This window comes from Wasmannia auropunctata, unplaced genomic scaffold (genome assembly GCF_000956235.1).
Source record: "Wasmannia auropunctata unplaced genomic scaffold, wasmannia.A_1.0 LD335973.1, whole genome shotgun sequence".
Lineage (NCBI taxonomy): Eukaryota > Metazoa > Arthropoda > Insecta > Hymenoptera > Formicidae > Wasmannia > Wasmannia auropunctata.
In genome coordinates this window covers 417,881-431,115 of record NW_012026917.1, presented here as the reverse complement: position 1 = coordinate 431,115, position 13,235 = coordinate 417,881, and the positions used below count along the sequence as shown (strand labels likewise).

At 40.2% G+C, this 13,235-nt stretch overlaps 2 protein-coding genes and 2 non-coding genes across 6 annotated transcripts in view; 2 read left to right on the top strand and 2 right to left on the bottom strand.

Moving 5' to 3' along the window:
* LOC105454874 overlaps positions 1-4,543 on the top strand; it is a 31,738-nt gene extending 27,195 nt beyond the window's left edge. Inside the window, exon 3 of the mRNA XM_011697812.1 lies at positions 198-4,543. Coding sequence (XP_011696114.1) covers positions 198-1,754 — 1,557 coding nt within the window. The 3' untranslated portion in view covers positions 1,755-4,543. The remainder of the gene's footprint in view (positions 1-197) is intronic.
* Positions 4,544-8,728: 4,185 nt separating this feature from the next.
* The window catches only part of LOC105454873 (NAD kinase-like), a 21,855-nt gene continuing 17,348 nt past the window's right edge, over positions 8,729-13,235 (top strand). The window contains exons 1-2 of one of the 3 annotated variants that reach the window (XM_011697804.1): positions 8,729-9,191; positions 10,148-10,204. In XM_011697804.1, coding sequence (XP_011696106.1) covers positions 9,079-9,191; positions 10,148-10,204 — 170 coding nt within the window. In that variant the 5' untranslated portion in view covers positions 8,729-9,078. Of the gene's footprint in view, positions 9,192-10,147; positions 10,205-11,746; positions 11,833-13,235 lie in introns of those variants that run through there. The other 2 variants (XM_011697807.1, XM_011697808.1) reach the window with 2 other exon arrangements.
* Positions 12,549-12,619, bottom strand: Trnag-ccc. The gene has a single exon. It is a non-coding gene; the product is annotated as a tRNA-Gly (tRNA).
* Trnag-ucc lies at positions 12,953-13,024 on the bottom strand. Its single transcript has one exon. It is a non-coding gene; the product is annotated as a tRNA-Gly (tRNA).

Here is a 13,235-nt window from a genome sequence, read left to right as displayed (position 1 = left end):
GAAAATCATTTACGATACTAAAATTTTATTTAAAAGAATAAGAACATTGAAAGCGCATTTTTTTGGACTATACATTTTCTACATATTTAAAAAGATTCAGTTTTTTTTATATTTTTAATGTTCCACAAATGCTACCTGATCAATTAATTTCACAGATGTTTTTTTAACGGAGCATGTCAATCTTTTTATCTGTTCAGGCGGATACGGAACCGATCTATTGGTCTTGGGTCAGAGCGATCGCGGCCGAACTAGTCCGGCAAACGCCGTTTCGCGCTCAACGATGCTTGAACTTCCTGGAGATATTGACCATTTGTCCGAGAGGCCCGGTTCCGTTGCCGGACAGCCCGACGGAAACGAGGAGGCGATCCCGCAGCGAATTACGTTGCTGGCCGAGCGACTCGCCGATGGAGAAGACGGCGATGTGCACGACGACGATCCTTGACGATTCTAGGAGGAGGGCGAGGAGCGAGTTGCGCGGTTGGTCCAGCAGCAACTCGAGCGACGAGGACCTCCTGGGAGAATTTCGGAGCATACCCACTGTGATAAGCGGCAAGGACCAACCGGTCGGCAGGGCGTGGGGTTGCAGCGAAAGCAGCGAGGGTAGCGACGACAGTCTCCCCTGGGGTGGCGTATGCCGGTCGACCGATGCGGTGGACTCCCGCAGCGTTCCCTTACCGGAACCAGAAACGCGGGAACAGAGGATACAGAGGTACAAAGAGGCGCGCAGACGCGAGAACGAGGCGAGGAGCCGGCGGGTCCTCGAGGAGGACGCGAGGCGAAAGGCGAGAGCCGAGGAAAACAACAACAACTTGCCGAAGGTCTACGGTAGAACCAGGAGCAGGATTAGCGCCGCCAACGACAACGACGATGCCCGTCTGACCCGCTCGCCGAAGAAGGAACTTCCCACGCTGACCGACACGCGGAGGCAAAACGACAATTCGATCGTCGATCGACTACCTCCGCTCAAGCCGCACGAGTCCACCACGGTCAGGTTCACCGAGGAAAATCATCGGAACGAGGACGACAAGCGAAACAACAACAGCAGTCCCAGATGTGCAAACGGTAGTCCCGGGATACTCAGATCGGACATCAGCGAGAGGAGAAGTAGAGCCAGAGAGAGGAAGATTTTTCGTGAGAAGGTGTCGCAGATCCAGCACTCACAGACACAATTCACCGGCACTACTATTGCTAACGTGGAGACTCTAAGGGAACGAAAGGAGCGGTTGGCTCTTCTGTCTTCCAGAATTCCCATTCCCCGTCAGTCATTGCAACTGAGCGTAAGGTCCACAGATTGCCCGGTGATCGCATCGCCGGGCTCACCGTCGGCCTTGACGATAATGCCACCCTGCGAGGAGGAGGTCGCCAAGCTTCTGGAGCGATGTCAGAGGGTGGATCACTACGTGACGGTGCGGGAGAAGCTGACCCTCTTCGAGTCCCTTTCGAGATTAGGCGGCCGTCTGGCCAGGAGCACGGAGGATCTCGGCCGAACGGCTTCCAAGCCCAGTCCCAGGGGCAAACAACGCGCCCGGTCCCTTCACGATCTCAACAGAGGCGCCCGGGGTCTGCCTGTGCGAGAGATGTGCCGATTCTTCGAGGGCGATCTGGAGCAAGACGCCTGCCAGAAGGCGATAAATCTCGCGAAAACGAGATTCAGCGATCCGCCCGCGAAGAACACGTGGAAGGATCATCCGAGTGCGAAGCACGAGGCATCGTGCATCAGCGCTTCCGCGAGAAAGAAGCATTATCTGAAGTGAACGCAGCTGGCGAATCGTTCGTTCAGAATGAAAACATCCTCGAGTTCACGATCGTCTCATTGAAAATGAAGTAGCGAGCTCAAAGCATAACGGAGTAAATATTCGATTATCATTATTCTTATATCTTCCTCTCAGCATAAATTTTCATAAATTATGCAGATTTCTCGGAATCAGCGTAAAGCTAGAAAAGATTTTCCGATCGAACAAACCAGGATACATTTCCTCTCAAAACCTAAAAGTATATATTATGACGACTGAATTCCGTTTCTACCGCGTGACTGATAAATCAATTGTGCATATTAACTGTCATATATAGAATCATCAGAAGTTCGCGAACGTTCCTCTACCGATGACAATCAGTTTCTCGACGATTCCTCACGTAGGATTCCCGGTGTGCGAAGGTAACTCGATTTAGCCGCGCTTATCAAACACGTGGATTAGAATCACCTCCGTTTGATTGTGTCTCGCGGGCGACGATTGTCACACTTGCGCCGAGAGAAAGTCGCCGCTCGCGCGCGCGCAGGGGCCTTTTTTCACGCTCGAGGCCCCGAACTGTGCTCGATTCTCTTGGAATTACCGGTTGTCGCGATCGGCCGTCAAAGTGGAGGGGAAAAAAAAAAAGATGTCGATACTCAGTTATGTGCGCGTCTTACGAAAGTGAAAATAGAGAATACCAATTGTCATAGAAATTTCTTACCTCAGAATCAGATTTCACCTTTATATATTCGCTACGCTATAATATCGTTTCGGATTATAGACAATTCGCGTTTGTTTGCATTAAAAAATATCGAATTGGCATATAACGCTTGTCGATTGTGCGTATTAGGCGGGATCAAGCGTGGCCGATCGTGACACGGGGGGAATGACGGAAAAAGAAAGAGAGACAGAGGAATAGAGAAAGAGAGCGGAAGGGGGGGGGAATCAGAGAAACCGGTAATTTACGTTCACCGAGCGATTGCCGCAACGTTGAACACCTGTATGTATACAAACTATATACATACAGCGAGCCGATCGCCGAGCTCGTTTTTCGATTAGCCTGAATTTTCGATCGTCTGGATTTTAATCAGGCAACACATTCTCATTTAAATATCCAAAGAAATGAATGATGAGTATTGTGAATGTTTATATGACGTTTGCCCCCCAATTATACAATAATTACAAGAAATTACATGAAATTTGTATATAATTGACTAATTTCATTCTGTACCTGAAATCGTTGGTTCTACGTCTTCTTCTACTTAGGCTATAGTTTAACTTTTGTTATATTATCCTCGTTGCAACTGTAAATAAATGTCTAATTATCGATTTATATGATTTATATGTACATATATAAATATATATATATATATATTTATGTATAATATGTAACCTTTGTTGAGTGTGTTAACGTGTATTATTTGCCATTAGGGCGGCGATCGCCCTCCGTTGAATCTCTCGAATTTCCGTCGAGAGCCAGGAGTACGGACTAGAGTCGACTTCCGCTTATTTCGAATCGAAACGATAATTTCCGCTCGTATAAAACTCCCCTTACTCTCTCGTTCCTTTTGGTAATTGATAACGCGCGCAATGTATAGAAATAAAATATAATATGTTCTAATCCCATATGAATGAGTAAAAATGAAGTGACAAAATAAAGAAATGAATCTGACTTTGAGAGAAGATATAAGATAAAAGAGAAGAACAATTGTGTTTGATGGGAAAGACTTCTTAAAACGAAACCTTGTTGTTTGTCCAATTTTTAAATATGAAGTTTTTAAATGAAGAAATTATAATACTTCCTGATTAAACGATAATTATTATACATTGTTTTGATAATTATTATAAATTATTTTGATAATTACATACGCTTACCGAAATTGATTGTTTCGACAACATTTGTTACAGCCAAGACTTGGGAAATAATAATTTGTATAGTTAATTGAACTTCCATCGAGACGTTTTGTGCTCGAAAAGGACCGCCACTTATTTTTGTATTCTCGTTTGTTATATAGTATATGAAGTGCGATTTTCTTGCGTTATATGTATAGAATTGTGAACGTAATGTAACAGAATAAGGAGGATTATATTGTAAAAATATTGCGGAAAATCAATTCGAGACAGAGCGATCGAGAGTTAATTTCTTCATTAATTATTCGCATATGATTGTTCTCATTGAAAGTGTTCTGGAGTTCTTTATGATGAAATTTACGTTCGTTTGGCATTGTTGATTAATTTTTACTTAAATATTAATTGAAAAAAATATTGACAATATTACAAAATAGTAAAAAATTAGTTATATTGCTATTACATATTAACTTACAATTATTGCACATTACAATTGTTACATATTAACATATGTGACATATTGAACATTATTAAAATTTTTTCAATTAATATTTAAAACGTATTTTTCGTATTTCTGAAAGAATTCCAAGATACTATCAAGAGACCCGATCGCGAAGTTGCCAGCAGTCGACGACCGTCTACAGGGTGATCGAAATGACCCCGTTATCGTTGTATTTTGTAGTAAATTCGGTCAAACGGTGTCATTTATCAGTGCCACCCGGTACGAAGGGTTGCTCGCCAAAGAGGTCTTCTAGTCCCTCGGTCGGATAATTCCGTAAGGTTATCCCCCACATATGTATAACTATACTCCTCGATATATATTCTGATTTTTATTATCCCACGAAAATACTTGTCAAACGGTACGGAATCGCGTACCGTCCGCGGCGCAATTTACGCGGCGAAAGTTGCGCGTCTTTGTATTTACCTTTGTTGTAATAAAAAGGCACGAATAATGGCCGTTACATAAAAGTGATTGTTGTTAGAAAGCCGGGGTCTCAGTGACCGACGCGTCGGTGCATTCCTAGCCCCCCCTGTTGTTTCTTTTCCTACGGTTATTTACGCTCCTGTCTTTTTCATCCGAGCGCTCGCCCACGCAAATCATTGTCTCCCTTCTCTTCTTTCTCCAACGTTTATTTCGACACGCGGTGATGCAGATTTTTGCGAAAAACGAACTTAAATAGACTTGCGTTATTTTGCATAAACGTCGAACGCGTGCAATTCCCGAGATAAATTTATCGCGTTTAAATCAATCCCGACGGTTTTGGCGATGAGCGAATATTATGATTGACGGTTCAATTTCCATTAGCGACGTGTTTCATAATTGTTTTCAGTCGCTTTCCTTTCCGTGGCCGCGGCTCGCCTTCGCCATTCGTGAAAATTCGCTAATTATCCAGTTTTCGCAAGATCAAACAGCAGTTAGGAGATTGCGTTGCGGTATTACGGTATTCTCATATGTGTATACGAGAGCAGCACCGTGCCAGTCAATGTTTTCCAGATGAAACGTCATAGAAATTCATGAGTCGCGATTGTTACACAAACTCGCGGGAAAGTATCTCCGCGCACGGACGCCTCTCTGCATTTTGCAAGAAAACGAAAACGAAGCCAACGAGACAAGAAAATGCGGGGCAGGTTTTTTCGAAGAGATATATATACGCATCCTGCTCTTAAATGTCGCTCGAGTATTTTCTATTGAAAATGGAAATGGAAACGATTTCTGATCTCCGTGTCTGATGTCCGAAACGGCGGTTTCTTTCAAGGTTTGCCCGACTAGCGTGTGTATTTAAGATTCGCGTTTACATAACGGCCATCGGTACACTTTACTCCGATGTTTATTCATTCGGTTATTTACGCACGAACTCGTGCTCGCGCGTTTATATCACCGCCCACTTACCGTACGTGCGCGCATATAATTTTCGTTCCGCGTGTTCAGGTAAAGCTATCAATTTCGCGGGGAGAGTCGACTGCTGAGTTCTGCAGTGATCAACTTGCAATTTTTGCTTATGCGACGGGATTTTAGACTCCCGTCAGGATAGCGCGTGGCTCTGCAGCTAAATTCTGCGACAGTGTCGTTATCATTGCACAGATATAATATATGGTAAAAGAGCTGCGCAACGACAACGATAACGAACTGTCGTTACAGAATTTAGCTTCCTCTCGCGGCTCAATGATACGTCTTTGGCACTGCAGACGCGCGCGCGATGTCTCCGCAATCCAATAAGTTTCCAAAATAAAAGTAAAGGACTCCGTTCTCCTTTCTTCTTTCCGACCAATCGATTTCCAATCCCAGGATAAAATATATATATATATATATATATATATAATATATCGGATACATCTCTCGGATTCCGCTACACATCGAAGAAGAGACATCGCACAGACTTTCACCCGTTACAGCCGCCCAAGTTTATTTTTAAATTGAGATATACGCGAACTCTTTTTTTTTCCCCCTCGGTGTAAATGCTTCTCATCAAAATTCATTGAAACTGTCGTTCCGATTATATTAGGGAAACCTGTTTGTGAGAGATAAATTTCAAGTTTTTAACGTATATACGCCAGGATGGCGGAAGAGAAATGTGGATATACACGCTTTAAATCTTTCTCGGTGTCTGTGACCGAGAAAAAGTCCGCGGTGTTTTTAATAAGCCCATACATTATAGAAATCGACAGTCCAACAAGACGGCGACATCGGTCCCCGGATATTATCGGGACAAAAAAAAAACACGGCGACTGTGTCAGAAGTGAGGTAGTTCGCGTAGTTCGCCGTTCGCGCGCTTAACGTAATGTTTTTATTATAATCCGTATACGTGCCGCACAGTTACGCGAGCTGGAATCTGTATGTAATACATACATAGGTGCACGCATAGAAATCGCACGCACCTGCGCCACACATCGCGGTTCGTTTCCAGCACGTTGCGTCGCCGTCGCTTATTTGGAGCGCATTTAATGTGCGTCGCAACGATAACGTACGTGCAGCTCGTTAATTTCAGCGCGTTTTTTAGACAGTCTGGATGATGTCATGCGACAAAATTAATTTATTTCGTACACAAAAAGGGACGATCGCGTATCGTGCTTGCTGTAATTTGGCGAGTCGGATTTGATTTACCGCGGCCTGGCTTGGTTTGATGCGCGCGAAGAAACGAAAGGCGTGCGAAAGCACATCCATCGCTACACACAGAAACGAAAGGATTTTACGAAGGATTGAAAGAATACCGCTGGTCGCGAACGCGCTCGCGTAATGAAAGGTCACAGCGCGGTGTCGTGCGCGATTTCAAGTTCGCTCGGCGCAAGTGATATCAATGCCGGAGTGCGATTGCCAGATGAACATTTAAATGTCGGCGATACTCGTAAAGAACAATCTATACGTTTCGATTCTCCTCGTTTGAGAAGAGATCAATCGCGATGACGCGCGGCCAAAGGTCACGACAAATAACATACTTCTTGCCGAATAAAAGAGTAAAGAACAGAAACTAAAAGATTTTTTCATTAATCAAAACGATTATAAATTATTTTACATAAAATATAATGATACGATTGCTTAATAACATAATTATGCTAAAATAACTGTTGCTCGTTTTAACAGATTGGGAAAAAAATACATATAATATTTTTTTAGAATGTACTCCACATATTGAAGCAAAGACTTGTAATATGTCAAGGAGATCTAGTTATAATAGAACATCTCTCGCAGATGACGGTCATAGAGAGGACATTACGGTCTTAAAACGGTTTTGTACGTAACGAGCAGAACGGTCTCGGCATTATTATCGCGATAAGAAACCGTTTTGGATGCGACACTCGAGGAGAGAGATGCCAACACACGGGGGAATCTTGTGAGAAAAGATCTATAGCGGAACGATCAACGTTAATTGAGTAATGTCCGATTGGTAAAGGTCGGCAATTATTTACGAAGCAGAAAGAAATTGTTCGATCCACGATCCTAATAAATCATAAGGCACTCGTTAAATGCATTTATCGCGAGCCTACGCACGCCGGCTATTCCGTATGACTTTACGTTCAGTTCGCAAGAAACGCGAGTAATCGAGTGAGTGGCCTTGATAGCCGCTGGTACCGGCCATGGTAAGCGGTCCGACTTCTTTAAGCAGACACGGAATGAATATTGCGGCACTCGGCCGAGTCGTCGATCGATCGATGCGGGTCTGTCTAATCGTAAACTAGATCGCTATACGGAAGAAATGCACAGTGATTCAATCATGCACGATCGTTTAGTTAAGAAAACGATTTATAGTCGTGTGGATTATAGTCTCTTTTTATTCTTTTGATGTCTTATATCCGAAATCAAGAAGATTTATTAAGATTTATTAATAAATTAATTAATCTACTTAATTTAATAACGCAAATATATTAATAAATCTACTTTTTTATTATTTAATCTATTTAATTTAATGCGTTAAAATAATGCGATTATTACGAAAGAAATCTCGGCGTTCGTTCAATTAAATCACAAAGGAGTTTACGTAATCGATTTTCATTTTTACTTATTACATTCATTTTAATAACATTTATTAAAATTATTATTGATGCCTTGAATTATACAACGGGCAAACACGATAAATACGATTTTATACGTAAAATAAAAGCAATACTAAATTTGCTTTGTCCGCATTTGTAATCGAAGTTTTGCAGGCTTGCGTATCTACGACATCTGACGCTGCGCGCTTCGACGTCTCAAGAACTGTTCAAGAACAAGTTTCAGGAACAAGCACGTCATGCCATCTGTAACTGCTAGTCCGACATATTTCGCTATTGCTACCTTACCCTTCAGTTTTGATTAAATAAATTTCTTATATTTGTATAAAAGAGAAAATACATTAAAAATATAAATTAAAAAATATAAATGCTGCATAAGTGCCAATAGGTGTAGAGTGAGATAAGCGTGAAATGAGCTTCTTCAACAAGCGCGCATTGAAGTTGCAAAATTATTAAAGCACCACGCAACGTTACCAGCCTCACAGGAAGTATAAATATACAAATGTAAAAAAAAAAACGCGTCTTGTATATATTGAGCGTGAGTGACGTCAACGGCTCCATTGAACGCTCCCGCACACACACTGTGAATGCGAGCGGGAATCGCGGAGGCCATTCAAAAAGCCTGCTCCGATAATAACGCTAGCGCCCGGGGGCCTGTCTATTACAATGAGAGACCAGTTTCTATTCGCTATGAGGGTTATTTACACGACAATAATCGAGACCGGCGAATATCGTGATCGGCATTAGGCTGGTACCGGGAGAAAGAAAGACTCCGAGAAAATAACGATAAAACGGCGGATAACGTGGCACGGCGACGGCACCCGAACCGACGTACGTTCAAACGGTGGAGGCGCTCAGGTTAACTCTGTCGGCGACGGCGAGCCCTTTCAGTACGCTACGAGACATCTCTCGGTGTGGTTCACGCGGTCGTAGGCGTCGTAGGAACGTTACGCATTCTCGTCGCAATTTTCACCGAGTTCCTCGCCAATTGTGATCGGCGAGCGCAGGAGAAATGGACGAGAAGACGCTGCAGCTGGCGAAGGCGATGGCAGATACGGAACTGGACGATAGCACGGCAGAGAAGACCGTCGTGTCGCAAATGCTCGACAAACAGCAAACCTTCAGGTAAGATATCACCCTTGACCTCTGTTGGACATCGCTCGAGTTTCAGTTGCGATTTCGATCCACGTGAATTTAAGTGAGAAATTATTTTCCGCAAATGCGATTCATTTTCAAGAGGACTATTCATCGGCTCACGAAATTGAACAAAAAAATATTTGGCGACTAAATTTAAAATTATGTTAATCAATTGTCACACTTTTCGCATTGTTAATGCGAATGGTTCATATGTATGCAACGTTGGAAGTATGCGGTTTTTTTACGAACGCCACGAACTTCCGTTTATTCAAAATCCGGTAAAATACATCGTGCAAAATTCAACAATTCTGTGTAAACTAATTGCGGAATACTCGCGACGAAGTAGGTTAATTTCATAAGTGACGCGAGGCACAAAACACTGACAGTTCTATCTAGATTATATTGGAAGTCAAGGACGCGTGTCTGGTTCTTTCTCAGCGCGCATTAATTAAGTTGATTGCTGATGGTGAGCGATATAATAATTTTGTAAATTAATAAAATAATCCGAGTTTAATATTGATCTGCTGTTATTATAATTCTTTTTTTTTTTAATATTCTTAATATTCTAGAAGCGATATTTCAAACAACTTTTCTCATAAAGATCGTATTTCAAGTCAATACTTCATTCACAATTGCGTAAACGATTATATCTTACGAGCATTCGACACGCTCCAAAAAAAAAAAAAAAATAGGCACATAAAAAGAGATTCGTGTCAAGGTCACAAACGAACCTTGCCACACTGGCGAACAATACGTTCCCTTTTTAAGCTATTCATACCGATCGGTTTGCCATGAACGCAAGCGATAACAATATCTAATCGGATGGAACTTCGATAATTTCGCCAGTTGTATAACATTATGTTGTTAGCATATTATCATGATAAATGTAAAACTATTTTTACCTTGTTATCGGCGAATTTTAACAATGCATTTTTTTCTTGAAGCAACGTGCGGTCCGAGTTAACGGTCGATCATATCATCGAGATGGTGGAGCCGCGAAGGTAATACAGTTTTATACAGTGTGTTGCTGTGTTCAATGTGAATTGTAGCTAGCGCCAACTGCCACGAATCCGCATGAACATTTTCCTTTCCCCGTTGAATCATCGTTGGTTTCGTTGGTACAGTCGGTGTCCTCGTAGAAACATGATATCTGTCGATGACCGTAGTTATTTAACCACGTGAACGATTTGGCACGCAATGAGAATTCAAAGCGCTCATTTCATTATAATTCAGGATCATTCACTATCACGCACATACTTTGTTACAGTAACTTGTCATTATTCAGAAGCAGGTAACGATAATTCGAGGGCTGAAAGTAATAATTTCTCGAAGTCTCATTTTTCGATTGTTCCATATACATATATGTGAAATTGTGAAGAAGTGGTGAAATTATTGTGTCATTCTCCTTTTAAACTTTTGATATAGCCTAAAGTTTTATAAACTTTTATGTTATAAATGCGCTTCAGCTGTTCTTTATACACGCTATGCCTTTATATGTACTACGACCTCATTATATGTAAAGCTATTGGGTATAGACATACTTCGAAAGCTCACACGCTCTCTGATAATTCGCACCCTGATGCACAATTTATCACGCTACAACTACACACGCTCCGTCTTGATGTGGCATAGAAATGTTTTATTATTGCACTTGGCACTTCGTGTATTATCGTTTTATTTTCAATCAAATAAAGATTCTTCTACTTTCCCAATCGTCTGTAATACGTGCCATTCTGAATAAAAATAAATACATATATGAAGCAAAAGTATAAAATCCGTTTTACTCACAAGTATAAACCTTAAGTGCTGAATTCGTTATTTAATCTTTGCAATAATTATGATTTTGATCTTACTAATTAATGTCAGGCAATTCGTGAATAAGAATTAGTTTCTTCATCGCAGCTACCGCGTTATTTATAATTATCATTTTATTTTCTCCTGTCGCAAATAATCAAGTATACAACAAATATATGCAGATTGTTTTGAAAAACATGAATCTATATTCAGTTACGGCATCTGAAACTATAGACTTCAAAGTTCCAGTCTCATTGTTTTCACAGCAGCAGCGCATGCCAATATTATTATACACGCGGCATCATGTATTGATGCACAACTGGAATTAAAAATATCTCATTGTTTTGTAAATACAGCATTACTCCACATCCTTAAATATCGCGGCGATAATGATTGCCATTGTCTCGCGAGTATGCACAGCCAATTAATTACATCATTTTTATGCCAAATATGTTATTCTCGAACTCAACTAGATAGGAACTAGACTGACTGAGTGATACGACGGGCGACCGAATGTTATCTATGCGCATCAACTATTCCTTAAACAAATCTCCGAGATTATTATCGGTATCTCAGACCAATCACGCCACGCCTACCCGCATGCATTGGCACGCGATCGGTTTGCTCTCCTCGTGGGTTATCATTGAGGTTCCCCTTATCGTGAGAAACATTTTTCTTTCCTTCTTTGAACGATACACCGTGTTCGTTGAAGAATGGAATCGTTGGAAATTCATCTTCAGTTTAGTGATACCAATTATATAGCGATGCTACGTAGTAGAAATATCCTTTTCCAAGTGATGCGCACGAGAAACTCTCTTAACCATTCTACTGTCAGGTATTGTAGACCGCGACTTCTGCTCTGCTTATTATAAGTTACACGTAGTCTCACGTGCCTGTATTATTGTATCGCACGTTTATTTCTAGCATACTTTCAATAATTGTTTTGTAACAAACAGGCCGAAATTGCGACTGAACTATTTATGTGATGAATTTATTAGAATTTTACACAATATATCTTATCTTTCCGAATATTTTTTTAAAACCAGATATATATCTTTCTTGTAGAAAAGCAATAATCTTTAGATTTTGGCATAATATTCATACAAAAGTGATTACTTTCACAGTGTTTATCTCACTTGGGGAATATAAAATTATACGTCGTTTCTTACGATATATTTTTTTCCTCGTGGCAATCTTATGTATAATTTATTATACATTTATAGATAGTAAAATCTCCTTGACAAATACAAAGTGAAAAATTACTAACTTTATTGAGTAAATAAATAAATCATCGTTAATTAATTGATAAAGCTATTATCATTGCATAAAATAATTATAAGAGATAATACTTCTGCCATTAATTTTCTCAAAAAATTCCACGTCAAAATTAATATTAACTTAATAACAATATATCATTAGCTCAGTAATATAATCAATAAACGAGAGAGGAATTAAAAATTGCGAGAAAATCGAAAAAATTTTCATTAATTGACAAATAAAATATCGATCTCTTCTTAATTTCTTCCGTATAAAATTGTAAGAAAAAAAATTTGCACTGCCCGGGAATCGAACCCGGGTCGCAAGAATGGGAATCTTGCATGATGCCACTACACCAGCAGTGCTCTTCGGACTGTCGGGTATTCTTCAAAAGTTATATGGCTATCATACTCAATATCTTTATCAATGCATTAGAGAGAGATCGTATTTTATTTAATTAAATTTATTACCACAATGGCGACGTATCTGTAAAATTGAAATAATACAGCTTGTAAATTCTGAATTCTTTATCACAGTGTTTGACAGGTAAAACTTTGAATATAACAGCAACATTATAATTGCGATAAATTCACACAATGTGGGCTACTATAATTTGTTTAGACTTGATGTCCATATTAATAGAAATGTTATAACTAAAATATAAAATTGCAATAAAAATTTTTTCAAAAAGTAAAGTGTGCGATGGCCGGGAATCGAACCCGGATCAACTGCTTGGAAGGCAACTATGCTAACCATTACACCACCATCGCACCTGGTATATTACATCTCGGTAACGAGAGAGAATATTATTTTGAGATAATTACAGATTACAATATTATTATTTATTAAAAGTTGCTTTCAGTGTATTTGAGAAGAAATGTTTTAATCTTAAAGGTAACTGTAAGAAGAATACTTTTCTATATAAAGTATATATATATATATATATATATATATATATGTATGTATGTGTGTATATATATA